At 35.5% G+C, this 17926-nt stretch overlaps 1 protein-coding gene and 2 long non-coding RNA genes across 7 annotated transcripts in view; 2 read left to right on the plus strand and 1 right to left on the minus strand.

Annotated features, from left to right (window-relative positions):
- Positions 1–17926, minus strand: part of palm1b (paralemmin 1b) — an 18316-nt gene continuing 390 nt past the window's right edge. For 2 of the 3 annotated variants that reach the window (XM_051865300.1, XM_051865305.1), the window contains exons 2-7: positions 11268–11313; positions 9456–9536; positions 2407–2528; positions 2230–2302; positions 2089–2110; positions 1–1726 (exon numbers count right to left, since the gene is read on the minus strand). In XM_051865300.1, coding sequence (XP_051721260.1) covers positions 1320–1726; positions 2089–2110; positions 2230–2302; positions 2407–2528; positions 9456–9536; positions 11268–11312 — 750 coding nt within the window. In that variant the 5' untranslated portion in view covers position 11313 and the 3' untranslated portion in view covers positions 1–1319. The remainder of the gene's footprint in view (positions 1727–2088; positions 2111–2229; positions 2303–2406; positions 2529–9455; positions 9537–11267; positions 11314–17926) is intronic. The other variant, XM_051865316.1, reaches the window with a different exon arrangement.
- Positions 2536–17926, plus strand: part of LOC127497123 (uncharacterized) — a 137938-nt gene continuing 122547 nt past the window's right edge. For 2 of the 3 annotated variants that reach the window (XR_007925458.1, XR_007925459.1), the window contains exon 1: positions 2536–7279. This is a non-coding gene — a long non-coding RNA (uncharacterized LOC127497123). The other variant, XR_007925461.1, reaches the window with a different exon arrangement.
- Positions 16499–17926, plus strand: part of LOC127497136 (uncharacterized) — an 11506-nt gene continuing 10078 nt past the window's right edge. The window contains exon 1 of the long non-coding RNA XR_007925463.1: positions 16499–17891. This is a non-coding gene — a long non-coding RNA (uncharacterized LOC127497136). The remainder of the gene's footprint in view (positions 17892–17926) is intronic.

A 17926-nucleotide genomic window follows, 5' to 3' on the forward strand; every position in this document is an offset into this window, starting at 1 on the left:
TGTAAACAAACACTTTTTTTGTTTTATTGTCATTGTTCCTGTTTTAAACACTTGGACCATAACAGGCATTGGCCATATCAATAAAGCACCTATAACTCATGACATTATCTGATATCCACAACACATGAAATAATTAATTAAATTGAAATATCATAAAGACAGCAAAACTACATTTACAAAGCTGTTGGTCTTGGAATGAGAAACATGTTTTAGACCCCAGACTACTTAACATGAATTAACACGAATAATTGATTCATTATTGTGAATAACCTGCCTGAACATTGAAACATTCATTTTGGACTCTTGTTAAATTGAGGGCAACTTACAGCAACCCATTTAACACCAAAAAACCCTCAACTTCAAACAATGCATTTTTTTTTTTTTTTTTTTTCAAATGATAATAAGATATATTTTACATACAGTAAGAATGCATTTTGACAATATGGACTACATATATGTAATATGAGGCATTGCAATGTTATAACATTTTCAAAAATGAATATTGATTACAATTATATCTAACAATGTTATCCTTCATGTAGAAAAGATAATGAGTTTAAAATGGGTTATCTTGTAAATAGTATTTGGCCTATAAAACGTGATTTACTGTTAAAGCAGCTGCTGTGGTTATAATCGGGATCTGGGGGTAATTACAGCAGCCTATTAAAAACAAAATGATTAAATGTATTCTATCATGGCATGAACAGTCATAAATAATTGGATCATATTTACAAACATATTGGCCTACTATGAGGTGTAATGCAGAATGTATGGCTGTGGACGAAGACTACACTCTATGTACCAGTGTTCACAGTGGTCTGAGATGATTTGGCAAAAAACAAACAAACTAAAACAAAACAAAAGGCTCAAAATATATATTAAAAGCATAACATTGTAATATCAATATAGTAATTTCTTCTCAATAATAAAGTAATATCTTAGAAACACAAATGTATATGGGAGATAAATAGCTAGTTCATATATTGAGATGTTCATCTTATTTTTCTGAAAAAACAAAATAAGGGTGAGGGCCACAAAGATGTTCTTTTAACTATGTTGTTGTCTGTTGTGGTCCTCATTTTTCTGTTCTTCAACAAGTAAAATACTGGACTTCATTACATAATGAAAATATATGTATATATAGATATATAAATGTCAAGACAGAAATATAGAAAAATATTAATAAAAATAAAAAAAGAAATACATACTAGACAACAAAAGTTAATTATAAGTATACGGGGTATACTCATTCATTGTTGCGCTATGGTCAGGGGGTCAGTTTTCCGCCAGAGTCTAAACTTCAAGGTGAGCGGTCGCACTCACATGACTGTGCAGCACTTGCACGGCTGCTTTTCTTTCGAATTGCCCTCTTCTTTCGATTCCTCTTTCTTGGCCTCATCCTGAGCTTTGTCAGGACTGGAGGCACTACCGTTTGGTGGGGCCTGGTCCTCTTTGGCCCCTTCGTTTCCACCTTTGTTCTCGCCGTCCTCAATGACCACAAATTCAGCTTTGACTGTCTCCTCTATGCCCAGTGCCTTCTTGGTCTCAGCCTCATCCTCTACATTCTTGTAGCCCATGAACACCATGGTGACAGGATGCTCTGCGCTGGCATTCTCAATGGCTACATCAGGGTTGGTGCACTGCAGCTTTGCCTCAATGCCTGTGATCTGTTTCTTGCTATTTTGATCTGCATTAGGACTGGGCTGCTGTATGCCATTCTCAACTGCTGGGGACAGAGAATGAGACTCATTTAGCTTTCACTACTGTTTATGCCAAACGTGAATAATTTGTTATTGAGGTTAAATGGACATTCAAATTAAATATTAAGAGTTTTTATTTTTCAGGAGCTGCTATTCTGTATTTTATTAATAAGCTTATAATATGAACGTTCACTGAACTCTGTTCGACCCAGGGGCTCTTTCACATGACAACAGTGAAATTACACAGTGACCATAATTGCAAACAAACTGATAACTGTTTGAAACAAGGCAATCCTTTTTTGTCATATTCCATTTTGCAATACCGTGTGAAAACAGAGATGATGGAGAACTCAAAATATTGAAATATACAAAGTATTTTAACACTCACCCTTCACTGGACCATCAGGTGCCTAGCAGAGAAGACATATGACAAAGTATTAGTCAGTATTATCATTTGCTTTAAAACCTTAGCTAAACTTAACAGATATGCAACTATAGTTAAAAACATTGAGCAAACTTAATATCTTACATTTTCATTGCCCTGTTTATCTCCTTTATTCAATGGGATGCCACTCTCAAGCTCATCAATCTCCTGTTCTAGTCTGTTAATAAAAAAAAAAATTATAAGTAAACATTAACTATATGCAGCAATGTGTGCTAGATTTTTGTCTGGAAGGTATAAAAATGCTAAATGGCTGGTCTTAACCTGAGGATGGTCTGTTCCAGTAGTTTGGTCTTAGCTTCATCCTCTTGTAGTTGTTTCTGTGCCTCGTCCTCTCCACTGGATGGCGCTCCGTCCAACAGCCATCTCTCTCTCAATGCCTTTGACTGTCAAAACAGGCCATTTAGCTTAGAGATTTCTTTTTAGAGTTAACGTCACTTAAACAATACACTAATGCTCAATTTTGGGGTCAGTAAGATAAAAAAAAAAACGAACAATTTTATTAAATTGATCAAATTGATCAAAAGTGACAGTAAAACATTTATACTGTTACAAAAAATTTGTTCATGAACTTTCTATTCATCAACAATCTTATTTCCACAAAAATATTAAGCAGTTTTAAAAGATAAAAAAAAAAATAAATAAATAAACTGTTTTCAACATTGGAAATAATAATAAATGTTTCTTGAGCATGAAATCATCATATTAGAATGATTTCTGAAGGATCATGTGACACTAAAGACTGGAGTAATGATGCAGAAAATTCAGCTATGCCATCACAGGAATAAATTAGATTTTAAAGAGGACCTATTATGCAAAATTCACTGTTATAAGGTGTTTGAACACTGATGTGTGTCCACAGTGTGTGTAAACAACCAGCCTATAATCGTAAAAATCCACCCACTCCTTATTTTATAATTTTATAATCAACTTTCCTCCACAATAATTACAGAAATTTATCCATTAACCATTCAGAAACGTCCAGTTGCATTCTAAAAGTTGTGTCCAAATGTGTTTGAACAATGTAAGACTGAACACCGCTACTGACAATTTCTGGAGTTTTGGCTGCGTGAGATTCTCCAGTTTTGTTGTTGAGTATCTGAAGTTTGAGCTGTTAAAGCTCAGCCCTCTTCTGGAAAGGGATCTGATAGCAGCAGTTCATTTGCATTTAAAGAGACACACACAAAATGGCGTGATTTTGCTCACACCCAAATAGGGTGTAAATTTGACAAACTATAATAAATGATCTGTGGGGTATTTTGAGTGGAAATGTCACAGACACATTCTGGGGACACCAGAGACTTATATTACATCTTGTGAAAAGGGGCATAATAGGTCCCCTTTAAAATTAGGGCTGGACGATTAATTGAAAAGTAATCGAAACCGAAATTCAGAACCTTTAACCGATGTAAATTTTCCCATGTCGGTTATTTCGTTTTTTTAATCCTATTAATACTTCCCACTTAAAAACATACTACCGTGTGTGTAGCCACGTGACTCCGCCCCGTCCAGTCAACATGCAGGTGAACGCAGAGTCAACACAGAGACGGTGCATGAGCGGTAAGCCTTGCGTCTTCACTAAACTTTGTCAGTTGTATGTGTTTTAAAGTTTGCCAGTTTAGACATTCAAGCGATTTTAGACGATTGGATGTATACCATTTCGAGCTACCGTGCTCGCGCAGCTGCATTGTGGCACGAACACTCATACAAACAGTGGCTGCACAAAACGTGAAGATCACACACAGAGAGGAACACAGAAACTAGTTGTCAGCGCTGTCCTGTGATTTATCACTAAAGAAGCTTAGAAACTCAAAACTTATTATAGCATATATTTTTCTACTTTTGAAGGAACTATTTACAACCCACAGCTTCACAATTAATAGAGAGACAGTATGACTAATTCACACACGCAATCGCTCTCATTACGTACTGGTACTGTGCTAATTTATCTTTATCTGATTTACAACGAGCAGAAATCTGTAAGAAATGTTACGAACCATAGATAAAATAACTGCTGAAAGTGAGCTGTTATGTCAGATCACTCTTTCAAAAGGAAAAAATATCCCAACTTTAATAGTCAAGTAAATTTACAATACAAACCTTGTAAGTGAACTATGAGGGCAAAAAAAACAAAAAAACAACAAACAAAATAATCATTCATTAATCATAATCGAGGTGAAATGTTCAATTAATCGAGGTTTTGATTTTAGGCCATAATTGTCCAGCCAAAAAGAAAAAAAAGAAAACTGTTGTTTAAAATTACATTTGTACTTTCATATTACCATTTTTACTGTTTTTTTTTTTAATCAAATAAATGCAGCCTTGGTGAGTTTAAGTGACTTATTTCAAAATCATTAAAAAACATCATACCGACCCCAAACTTTTGAACAGTAGTATATCTATAAATATATATCATGATCCCTAATTGCACAATATTAACAAAATGAGCTCTTGAAAATGAGATTATGTCAGTCTGATTCATTGTGCTGACGTAAACATATCTGGACCATTAAGGTTAGGGTAGCACATGACCATTAGCTGTCCATTAGTTTTTCACTTTAGGGCATTCTCCGTGGCAGCTAATGCACACTATGCACATTTCTGGATAGTGAAACATTTTGACAGGCGCCTGCTAAAACAGGACTTCCTGACAGAGCTTCTAGTCCATGTTGGTAAGAAACAAAGAACTTATTCTGGCACAGGGGAGGAAGATATTTTGGGTACAAGCATAGGTGGCACTAGAAATGGCACTGGACCACAATTAGCAATGCAAGGCATTCTGGCACACTGGATGTCTATTGAGTTCTTAGAAATCTCAACCCGTTCCATCCAGTCACCTGTCATATGGATAAAAACAAAGACTGCCCTACATTTGTTTTCATACAATATCATGTTTCATTAGGAAATGCCACATTAAGAAAGCAAAAATGTAAAAAACAAAATAAAACAAAGTCCTTCTCAATGAGCACTAGTGATTAATGGCATAAGATTAAGCTTATTCAAGACAAACTAGTTTAGCATACAAACTACTGCTGCCAACAATGCTGTTTCTATTCTAGTGCAGCAAAGACGGAAGAGGCTGTTAAGGCTGCAGCAGATAAAAACAAACATCTGCTGAACATCAAACAGTGAACCGAAGGCCCATGATAGAGCAAAACCGAAGAGAAACATCACAGAGTGCTTAATAACACCTGTTGAGCGAAAAATAGGAGGCTGAGATGAAGGTGAAGATGACATTATATGAGAATAAATAAATAATTAAGTTTGGATCACAAACTTTTACAATTATATGGAGGTTGTTGTCAGGTTTGATGTCCTTTTTTCATCCTTCTTTTGTTCTTACACTGTCTACTGTACAGACAGTAGTGTCTGAGCTCTGCAAGGCTTAACATCTGAAAGATTCATTCAGACAGGCCTCTGGAGAAGAAAATGAAAAGAAAGAAAAAAGTAGAGTGGGATGAAAGGAAGAGGGGGAAGGTGAGGTCAAGACCACAAAAATAACAAAAGCATAAGGAAAAAGGTCAATGGATAAACAAGAGACCTCATCAGATAGACAAGGAGGAGAAAGGTAAAAAAAAAAAAAAAAAAAAAAAACACAAGCAGCACAGGGTCTATCACTGTATATTTAAATGGGCCGGTCTGAGGATGTTGGAACTTATTCCCTTCAACCAGCCCACTGGGAAAATACTATTGCTCTCTTTAGCAATTCCACCCTACTGGTGGTACCTGCTTTATCACTACTATACTCAAGACATTTCTTTCCTAGTTTCCAAAAAAATATATATGTGTGCAATTAGTGTTTTAAAGGTAAATCAACTAAAAAAATATTACTGAACGGACACTAAAAAAAAGAAAAAAAAAAAAAAAGAAACTGTCATCATCACAAGAAAAAAAGAAAAATAAAGAGCTGTGAAAAAGCAGCCACATGAACACAAAAAGACTGAGGCAATTACTGACATTTTTGTGTTCAGTCTGAAAATCACCAAATGGAAAAAACACACTTTAACATTAGATCTTTCTATTCGTTATGCTTCCTTAAAACTCTAACCTACTCCCTTTTCTTATGAAACTGGGTAAGTATCAAATGTAATCCTTCAAACAGTATTAGCAACAATTTCTCAATTTAATATAATATCTTGTGACATAACTGTCCATATTTGAAACAGTCCAAACTGACCCTCTCCTGCTCTTGTTCTCGTCCCTCAGCCCCCACCCTCTGCTCTGGCTTTGTGACCGCGAATTCTGGCATGGTGACAGATATGCTGACATCACCACATGTTCACACCCATCCACATGCACACGCAATACAATCCCAGCACAGAGGGTAGGACAAAGGATCTGAGTTTCGCTCAGTAGGAAACTAAGGCCTGTTCCATTGTTCCCTATTGAGCAAAATCCCTTATGCACAAAAAACAATGGCAGGTATAAAACTAACAAACAAAAAATATCACGTTGTGACAGATAACAAAAGGTAAACAATTGCCTTGCCGGATATTCGGGAGATGAGGATAGGCACGCAGGCAAACTATTTTTGACCATGGATCCTCTGCAGCAGACTTGGGAACTTAAGGATTTGCATAAATTTAGCAGTTTTCATATTTTGGTATAAATGATGAAAATAACTGGGGTAATAATGTATGCAGGCATCCAGAGATAATTGTGTAATCATAAAAAGAATGACATATGCGATATATACGCTCATTAATTAACTATTTATATAACCTCCTGATTGTTTGGCTGCTGTCAAATAATAAAAATCCTCATATAAACTCATCCTCATATAAAACTCACATATAAACATTGATCAGCCAACATAAACAGCTCAACCGAACCTGAATGACGCGCAAGGACAAACCTCTTCTGGAAGCTCAAACGTGCTGCGTAACACACGAGAACAAACCTCATTCAATCTGTTCATCATATAAAGCGATCGAGTCTCTTCAGAAAATTTGGACTAAACCACTCGATTCATTTGGATTCATTTTACGAATCTCTTTATGAACTTTTTGAAGCGTCAAAGTTTTAGTTGTGAAGGCAGTCTATGGAGGGACAGAATGCTGTCAGATTTCATCAAAAAGATCTTCATTTGTGTTCTGAAGATGAACGAAAGTCTTATGGGTTTGGAATGACAGACAGGGTGAGTAATTAAAGACAGAATTATCATTTTCTTTAACTTATTTGGCAGCATAATCGGTTACACTTTATTTCGATGGCCCAGTACATGTCAGCTAACTCTCATTAGAGTATTAGTAGACTGTAGAAGACTGTTAGATTAGGCTTAGGTGTTAGGGTTAGTAGAATAAGTTGACATTACTTGTAGTCAGTAGAATGTCTGTTGTCTAATGAGAGTTTGTTGACATGTAGTTGCAAAGTTACTGAGAGTTACTTCTAGTGGATCTTAAGTAATGATTGAGATGTATTATTTTTGTTCTATACTTTATTTTCTTGGAAAATCCTTCATAGTGCAATTCATTTTTACTATTTAAATAAAGTGATGTACAGCATCATTAAGAGCACTCTGACCCCCAAAAAACACTGCAATTCGCACCGTGCCAATTACAATTTACGTGGTAGTTAACGATTGCTCTATGGATAGAGTAAAGTTAAAGGGTTAGTTCAATCAAAAATGAAATTTCTGTCATTAAGTACTCATCTTCATGTCGTTCCAAACTTGTAAGACCTTCGTTCATCTTCCGAACACAAATTAAGACATTTTTGATGAAATCAGAGAGTTGTTTTTATCCCCCATAGAAAGCAACGTAATTACCACATTCAAGGTACAGAAAGGTAGTAAAGACATCGTTAAAATAGTCAATGTGACTATAGTGGTTTGTTAATGTTATGAAGCGATGTTCTGTCAGAACGCCGACTCATTATTGGCCGACCCCTGCGTCAGCATCACACACATGCAAACCTCTCGGATTTCATCAAAAAATGAAAAATTTATTTGTGTTCCGAAGATGAACGAACGACATGAGGGTGAGTAATTAATGACAAAAATTTCATTTTTGGGTGAACTAACCCTTTAAAGTTAAACTGCTACCTTGTCGTCATTACTTACATTTTACTTATAAGAATTGATTAATTGAAGTCAATATAGACTAACATTTTTTTAATGTCAATCCTTGAATAATGGTAAATACTCCATCCAATAATCTCTATCATAAAGTACAGAAAATTGTAATGTTGTTTTCATAATCAGAATCAGATGTAATGAGTGGGATGGCTACCATATTTAGATGACATGAAATTGCGGTCAAAAGTCTATCTTTTAAGTCCCCTCTGTCACAGACTTTTGGTTATCTTGTTTTCTGTTTCATTATCATGGACTTTTAGTTTGTTTTATTACGTTTCCTGATTTCTTTGTCTAATTTCCCGCCACTTATCAGTTGCCATGGTGATTCATTTGATCTGCACAGGTGTTTATTATACTTTCATTCATTTGCCTTGTACTTAGGTTGCTGTCTGTTCACTCATCAGTTGTCCAGTCTTGTTTATGCTTATGGTTGTGTTTGTCTACCTGCTGTTATTTGAGTTTTCTAGTGTGGATTATTTGAACCTGATCTTTATCTTCTTTGTGTATTCCTGCAACTGGGCATGACACCCTCCCATGTCAAAATCAAACCTATGCCCTTGGACTCAACTTATTAGGGTTTACAGTGTTTCCAGGCTTAATGTGCAGAGACAACAAAAATTAAGGTCTAAACAGATTGGATTGAGGGTTTGCTTTGAAAATGCGTTAAAAAACGTTCCTTATTTTTGCAGTTCCATTTGGCTCCTCCATAGTTGTGGACAAAATACAGATTGCAGCTTTAAAAATGTTTTCTTACCAAGGCAGATAGTTGCTATGACAACTACCTTGGATTAATTTAAATACATTAATTAAAAATGGTAATAAAAAGTAAAAGGTTCTCATGAATGTACATGAGTCTTTTAAAACTGGAAATTTGTCAGAGGGCCTGACTTACCATAACAAGGCAGAACTTTACTTAAAGGGAGGATACAGATTTTTTCCCTTATCCCCTCAAACAGGAAACTGCTGTTAAAACTTCCCCCTCTCCTTTCAGCAACTTCAAAATCTTACAAAATCATTCTCACATTATGAATTTCAACACTAGGGCTTTAAATAGAAATATGAAGTGTGGGACTAGACGGACAGTAATTTAATTACATAAGGAAGACACGCCACGGCACTCTGACCCTTAACCTCTGGGTGAAAGCCTCTGACATCAGTCTGAATGATGACACAGTGACAATGGCAAACACACACCTGCTCGGCTTTTGAAAACACATTAGCTGTTATGTCTTGATACCTTGAGATGCTGAAGTTGTCTGCGGTCATCCTCCAATTGTCTTCTTTTGTTCTCAATCTCAGCATCCCTCTTTCTCTTCTCCTAAAAAAACAGACAAAATATTTAACTGCTGAAAAATATCAAACTTAACAAATAACTGCAAATCTCAGTTAACAAAACTGATTTAGTTGAAATGGTAAGAATCCATTGTTATAGGATTATAGTTATATTCATGTTGTTTCAGTATCATGAGATATTATTAGTTTTATTCATATTTTAATTCGTTTTTATTTTTATATTTACCATTTTCTTTTTCATTATATTTAACGTTTTAGTAATTTTGTTGTGCTTTTGTCATTTTATTATTTTTTAATATGTCTATATAGTTTTTGTTAATTTTATTTTAGTTTTAGTTATTTTAGTACATAAAATAGTTCGGAACTAGCTGAAATAAAATAAGTTATTTAATATTTTATGTTATTTTATTTTAGTTAACTTTTATTTTATTTCAAGCAACGAACATGTTTTTTTTAAATGGTTTTAGTTTTAGTTAACTATAATAACCATGTTACAAACCTAATGCAAATGTATAAATTTGTCTACACATATACTTATTAAAATATAAATACATAATATTTATTAAATACATTTACTAACAGGTCTGATTCGAATTGTCCCGCTCATACAACAGCTTACAGGAGAGGCCTTTTCTATTTTATTCTATTTAGTAAATAAAAAACATTTTGACTTCCATAACACCAGAAAGTTCTCTCTTAATCAAAGCGTTATTTATTTAACAAGTCCAGTCGAGGCGTAGAATATTTTTTTGATTGAATGTATAGTGCAGCCTTTGGGTGATGCACAGGCAGACAGTGACTGGATCTAAAACCTTCCAATGACACAAAGCTGTATTAAGTACTTTTAAACAGAACTGATTGCTGTATTCTGCTATCCTATGTGAACATACTGTAGCCAGAGTTTCATTAAACTGAAAAGCAGAACTCCCAATAAAACTCTTGACCATGCACATTCATCCAGGAAGTCTCCACTTCTCAGAAGATGGATGAAGGGGAACAGCTGAAGGCAACATTAGTCTGGTTGTTCACAAAACAATGCTAAGCCCATCAATAATTAAACACAGGAGTGCTTTAGTGCTGATGGCTAGACACGCATTAGCCTTTATAGATGGTCATTGACATACTGTAGGAGCATAATGCCTCATGAGACTAACATCATTTAGGCCTTCTGTGCATCTGATCTGTATCCTGACATTTGTCCTCATACTATTTACACAACCAAGCTGTGTATTGAGGAAATTTTGTTCGCAAAAATTAAATTCTGAAAGTGCTAATTTTATATACTAGGGCTTATTAAGTTATTTTGACGATTTTATGATATATTTTTGGTATACAGTACCTTTCAAATGTTTGGGGTCAGCAAAATTTTCTTATGCTAACCAAGAGACAAAAGTTGGCATATAAAAAGTCTCTTATGCTAACCAAGGCTGCTTCTATTTGGTCCAAGATACAATAAAACAGTAATACTGTGAATTTATTTTATTCATCCCTGCTGAATAAAATAAAACTTATCAAATAGTAGTGTATATTCAATTCATTATTATTCATTATTCTACATCTGTTTCAATGCTTACTACAACCTTGGTCATGCACTTTTCCCACAGCAGTTCTGTGATTTTTAAATGCATTTTTCAGATAGAAATGTCGTCACTTATTCTCCATGCCTTGCATGGAGATTCATTATTTTTATTAGCAATTTCTTTTGATTAGTTGTCCTAATATAAATAAATTACAATTAGTGTAATTATTTACTTACAGCAATGGCCCGAAGTCTATCTTGCTGTGACAAATCTTCCGACATCCTGCAAAAAAAAAATGCAGTGAAATTACATTTTTGATAAAACAGCAGACACAACAGGAGTAATGGAGTGATGAGGATCACTTCCCATTTACCGGAAACCATAGCCTTTCTTCAAAGCATTCAATATTACATTTTTTGTTCAATAATGCATGGCCAGATCCCTGCCTGATCTTTAGACACACATCATTTCCTATTGAAGACTGCTCCTTTACGTATTGTACGCTTTCACAATGCATTACAGATGGACCCTATCTTATGTCTAAGCATGATGTGCTCATGTAAAATATGAGTCCAGCCTGTCAATAGTGTTTTGCACTTCTCTCCTTCGAGGGAAAGCAGATCGATAGAAAATCGATAAAAGAAGTGGGCAGCACTTTTTCTCTTCTCAGAAATCGATCTCCAGATATGCACCGATATATATTGCAAATCATTTTCACAGCAGCGTCCAGCACACCAGTCCAACAGCAATGAAGGGAGAAGTTATGAATGGCATGCAAATTTCAAAACTGTTAACAGTCCTTTGCATTCCTCTCTAAATTGATTCCAGAACTCCAACATAAAGCTGAGGGAAGACCAACGTTGCTGTACAGATTATAAAGCAAACGCTTTATAATCTCACTAGTTCAGTATGACTTTGACATGGGTATGAATACTGCAAAAGAGAAACCAAATCTCTTATTTGCATTTATAATATAGGGGCAAGGTTGAGCAAAAACATCAATACAGGCAGTCCAAACATGACCATCCATTTGTGGTTATATACTACATTGCTACATTGATAGGCATCCTGTGAGAGGAAGCCAAAACATACAATGCATGGATTGAGGAAACTTAGAAACAAAATATCAAAGGAAAAGGGACACATGGATAAAAAAAAGAGGTCAACCATGGAATGGGAAGATGGGTAGTGGAAGGCCATGCTGAACCTGGCACAATGATGTCTTTTGTCAAAGCCTGTTTTACTGCAGGGTTTTGTGCTAGTCCACAGAGAAAGAGCTTCACTCCTGAAAATGGCTGTAGGGGAGAGTCATCCAGCTGATTAGTGATCTCAATGGCCCTTCCGAGCAGAGCCAGTCACATGTTCACTCCCTCACAGGGAATGTTTGTCGATATGTTATCTCTCTCTAAATTCAGACCTAAAGAATCACTCAAAATGGAACTGATCGTTCAAGATGAAATCGAAGCAATAGCTTAATTGATTCACTTCTGTACATTCAGACCAAAGAATTAACGGTTGACTGATGGAATAACTGTTGAACTCAAGCTCACCCCAGGCCCACTACTCAGTGTAAAACACTCAATGTTGCATTAACACCTGCATTTTAAATCACTAGTGCAGATAGTCACAAGTGCAGCAGTTGAGATCACGCCAAAGATGATTCATGGAGCAAACCCACTCATGAAAAGTGGAGCAACATGGACCATAACAAAAGCAATAAGCAAATGATTCAGAGATAACAGTTGACAAACACACATAAGCATTTGCTCAAGGTCTAACAGGGTCCCTACCATTTGACCAATGAAATTCCTTTTACTTTTACAGGGATTGATTACTGAATAAAAACCTTTTTATCCAGTATTTTTATTAATTTCCATAACCTTTGGACTTGACTGTATTTAAATGGTATGGCCACTTCAGATCATTTTCACAAATTTATATTAGTGTGTTGGTATTGTTTCATAATCCTCTTCCACTCAATAACTTGCACATAATCTTTCCAGTTCTTTAGATGGGTTTACAACTCATCAGCAATACATTTAACTCGTTCTAAAACTCTATGCAAATTAGAACAACACTGCATCAGTGGCTTAGGAATGGAAGAACGAGGAGAAACTCTTTGAAAAGTTTCAACACCATGCAGCCATTTCCTTTCGCCACATCTCATTGACAGCATTGGAAAAGCACTTGGGAGTCCAGGAAAAACACAACGCTGGCCAGCTTTATCCAATCTGCGAAGTTATCTTACAGCTTGTTTCCCCTCTCTAGTCAACTGCTGGGCAACACACTGAAGCCATGCTGTGACCTTTTCACTGGTTCACTCACTGGCCAGCAAAAGTGTTTAAAATGCCAAAAGTGACAAAGAGCAGCCAATAGATAAACGTGGCTAGATTTCTATAGAGAAAATCGAATGCATGAAAAACATGCCTCAACATCAACCAAAGGCTTCCTTTTTGTGTATATGCAATAAACTTTAAATATAGAAATTTTAAATAAAATGTATGCATTAGGTTCCAATTACAAATTACAATTCTTCATTCCTCAGATGCAGTAATGGTGATGTAAATATCTCCTGAGAGTCCTTTCTTGGTAGATTTTAATGGCTTGTAGGATATATAACTCAATTTAAAGGCCAGAAACATTGAGCAAATCATATCACCTGAACAGTGCTGGACAGTTAAAAAAAAAAAAAAAAAAAAAAGTATTTCTACTTTGTTACTGTACTTAAGTACATTTTTAAATATTTGTACTTTAGAGTATTTTTATTTTGGGAAACTTTTATTTTTACTTCATTTCAAAGCATAATATCATACTTTTTACTACATTCCATAAAAGCATATCGTTCCTCATTATTTTGAACTGAAGAAATTGACACCCCTTCCGAAATGCAAGATTGACGTCCGATTCGTGAACGAGTTGATTCTTTACACTGAACCTGCTGAATTGGTTCACAAATAACACTGAACAATTGGACCGATCCAATTGCAACTGTTCTTGAGAGTCAAAAACTCACTGATTCAGTGATCCGAAATGAGCCAAGAACAGGGATATCATTGGAGCTTGAATGTGCGTGTGCAACTGATAGGGTGAAAAGAAATTTGCTTATGAATTTTAGTATTGACTATTGTCAATGAAATCATATTTAGTTCATGACTGTCAGTTATTTGTGAACTAAATCTGCTGTAAGGCTTTTTAAGTCCATTGAAATGCTTAAATGTGGGCATGTCCGATTTGTATCACTGTCTGTATGGGGGAGGCAATTTTAGGTAATATGACAGAAATTAAAGGGTTAGTTCACCCAAAAATGAAATTTCTGTCATTAAGTACTCACCCTCATGTCGTTCCAAACCCATAGGACCTTCAGAACACAAATTAAAGTCCCCCTGTAATCAATAATTTTATCCCTTAAAACTCATCTTTGATCACCAAAATTACATATTTAAACGTTTTTTTCCTGTGTAAAAAATTCTTAATGCCTTAAAATAGAATGTAACTCTACACCCTTGCCTCCTTTAAAGGGGACCTATTATGCAAAATTAACTTTTGCATGGTGTTTGGCTATAAATATGTGTTGGCAGTGTGTGTACACAACCACCCTATAATGATAAAAATCCAACTACTCCTTTTTTTTTTTAATCCCCATAAATCATAAGCAGTGTCTCAGAACAAGCCGTTTCCAGATCCCTGGCAATGTGACGTCACATTAGCCAATCGGTATCATTAGAAACGCTTTGAACAACTCAGTACATCAGTGGAGAAAGGCATACAGTTCATGGTAATATACATCATATACCCGCCATATTGCTAAATCTACCTGATTTTTCTTATCAACAAAAAAAATATACCTGGATAACCTTCTTTTTTGAGACTCCAAAATGATATGCTAAAGCCTGCCGGCACGTCGTTGACATGATTGGTTACAAGGTAGTTTTTGACGTCAGAAACACCAGCGATTTCAAACCGCGGGTTTGGTTTACTGCAGTTTTAAAGAGAAAATACTCAACAATGGTGTTGACTGATGAATTTGCATATGGTTGTCTTAAAGCATGTTAAAAACTCCAGATAGACAACATTTAAAACTTGATTTTCACTACAGGGGGTCTTTAAGATACTTTTGATGAAATCCAAGAAGTTTTTTTAACCCCCATAGAAAGCAATGTAATTACCGTCATTTAAGGCTCAGAAAAATAGTAAAGATATCGTTAAAATAGTCAACGTGACTACAGTGGTTCAATCTTAATGTTATGAAGCAACGAAAATACTTTTTGTATTTTTATCCTGTCATTCTCCTACGCCGTTTACGTTGTAAAAAAAAGCACTTTAAGAAAACAGTCTATATTAGAAGCTTTCTGGTGGGAGTTAAGAAACAAATTAGGGGACATTTGGCATTTTTTATAAATATCACAAAATATGTATGTTCAAGAAATCAAAACTTGGACTTGGACTGACAAAAACACTGTGTTACATACTAAGTGCCATTTGATTGCAAGGAATGTGGGAGGGAGACTTGAGAAACTTCAACATGAGGATTTTGAGAAGGTCCAGCTTGTCTGGTAAAGGACAGTACCAATAGTTTCATGCACTCCCTTTTTTTGAGACATGCCATGAGCCAGGGCCCAACCAACCATGGGAAGAAGAAAAAGGAAGGGAGGACACCTCCTAAAGCTGTTAGCGCATGCATATATATTTCAAGCATATAGAATGTAGGTCACACTTAATAGCTGGTAACACTTCAGTGGTTTCTCTCACTGGAACCTTCTGGTTAACAGTTAGAGATGACTGCATTCATAAAATTTAAGTGGATTTTCCACCCTAAGCGAATGTAGTCCATAACCACTTTCAAAAATGTTTAAATGGACATTAGTTATTGTAAAAAGTCTCCTCTAAATTGGACATTTGTGAAAAAGTGAGTCATTAAGTGTTCACTCATGTTTTGTAGCAGTCATTAAGATATTTTCATTATGGCTGGAGTGAGCAGGAAGGGCTTGAGTAAATGAGGAGAGTCTGTTATGAGCTATTATCTGCTATAGAGTTCTGATAGAAAAAGGAAGAGATATAGGTGAGAGGTTAAAACATCAGTGATAGTCCAGAGCTGTCCAATTTTAACCGTATCAAATCACAGCAGCTGTCAGGAGTCCTTGCTGCTGGATGGCCACACCCATGAAGTGACAGATCCCATGTGACCATATAACCACTTGCGTAATACCAGATTTCATAATTTAAGCAATGTAAAATATTTTAATACACTTGTGCCACTGAGTATATATTGATAGGGAAAACTTTATATTAATTTAAAAAAATCTAAATGAATTAGAGACTATTTCCAATGGTCTCTAATTATAAATGCTTCTCAGCAAGGAATGTGGGCTGGGGACCCAGGCAGATAAGGGTTGCTGTGTCGGAAAACTGGCAAAGACATTATAGACAAAGTTGAAACACTTGAGCAAGTTTTAGTAGTTGTCAGTAACATTTTCTTATAAAAACACATCAGCAGCTACAAAAATCATGTTTGAAATATGACTACATGCAATTTATGCTGTAAATTATATAACAGATAGATGCGGGCCTGGCTTCTGAATTAATGCAATCAGAATGAACGATGATGTAAAATTCTTAGTAAAATATACACAAGTTTTCAGGGTCTGGGTTAAACTGGACTAAATGACTGGAGAAGTCCTGCATACGTCACCAGATAGAAGTCTGTCGTTTTAAACAGAAGGTCCAGTTATGACATTTAGATCAAGCATTAAAAGGTCAAAAACTTTTTTAAATATAACATATGCATGGATGAATCGTTCACAATAAGATCTGTAATGTTTATTGAGAAAAAACATAGGCTGAATTTTCATTTCATGCCAGCTTTATTATTTTTAATATGTAATAAGTGTAATTTTCAAGGGGTTGCAGAGCTTAAGTCCTTTAGCTTTGAGTCCCATGACAATATTCACATTATATCAATATCTCTCACCTTATTATTCAAACAAAAATGTGACTGCTTCTGCAAGTGTTATTACCCACAGACCTTGTTTAATTATAAATTAAACTATTCTAAACTAATAAGAAATTCCTTGAGAATTGAGCTTGAGAATTCAAATTCACATTTATAGTGCACTTTATAGAGCACCTACCCTAATTTCTAAAGCATCTTATTGATTTTTTCCTTCTTTTTGTCAGGAGCCTGCTTTGGTGGCTCCAATGACCTAGTGCCTCAAATGTTCATGGAAGCGTAAAGTTGACTGACAAAGCTTTGGCATTGGATTTGTAATAGGATTGACGACACTCTTCCATTCTTTCTTCATGTGCGTCTTGTTGTTCTCCACACCAAACGATACATTTCACAGTTATTCAAGATAAACAACAAACTATTTTACGTAATGTGTATAATACAAAATACGCTTCATGGTTCTCATCTTGCCCTTGGCGAAAATAAAGCGTTTCCAGCTGGGGAATGAGCGCACGATGGACGCGGTGGGTGTGGAGAAGATTTGACAGGGAAAAAAACGCATCATAAGCCTGTCAGAAGTGAAGCTCAACGTGAAGCGTATTTGATTTCGCGCGCGGGTTAATTATTTTCAGATTTCCGAACTATTAAATGACCAAAATCCAATTGAATACCAATATATTTAACATATACTGCTAAATTCAGGTCTGCACGGCCATATTGGATCATCCCACCCAGTTTCATCAGTATATTACTAGATGTGGTTCTCCCACACCCGAGCACGTAGTGCTTTAACGCGGGGATGCGCTGCAAAACGCACCAGCGTGTTATTGGGCCATTACTACAATTTATATAAACATATGATAAAGGACGCAACCTTTATATATTTTATCAAGCCATATGTACTCTCTTCGAAGAGGTAAATGTCACTTATCTCGTATTGCTACATTTCAA

Source organism: Ctenopharyngodon idella, chromosome 2 (genome assembly GCF_019924925.1).
Source record: "Ctenopharyngodon idella isolate HZGC_01 chromosome 2, HZGC01, whole genome shotgun sequence".
Lineage (NCBI taxonomy): Eukaryota > Metazoa > Chordata > Actinopteri > Cypriniformes > Xenocyprididae > Ctenopharyngodon > Ctenopharyngodon idella.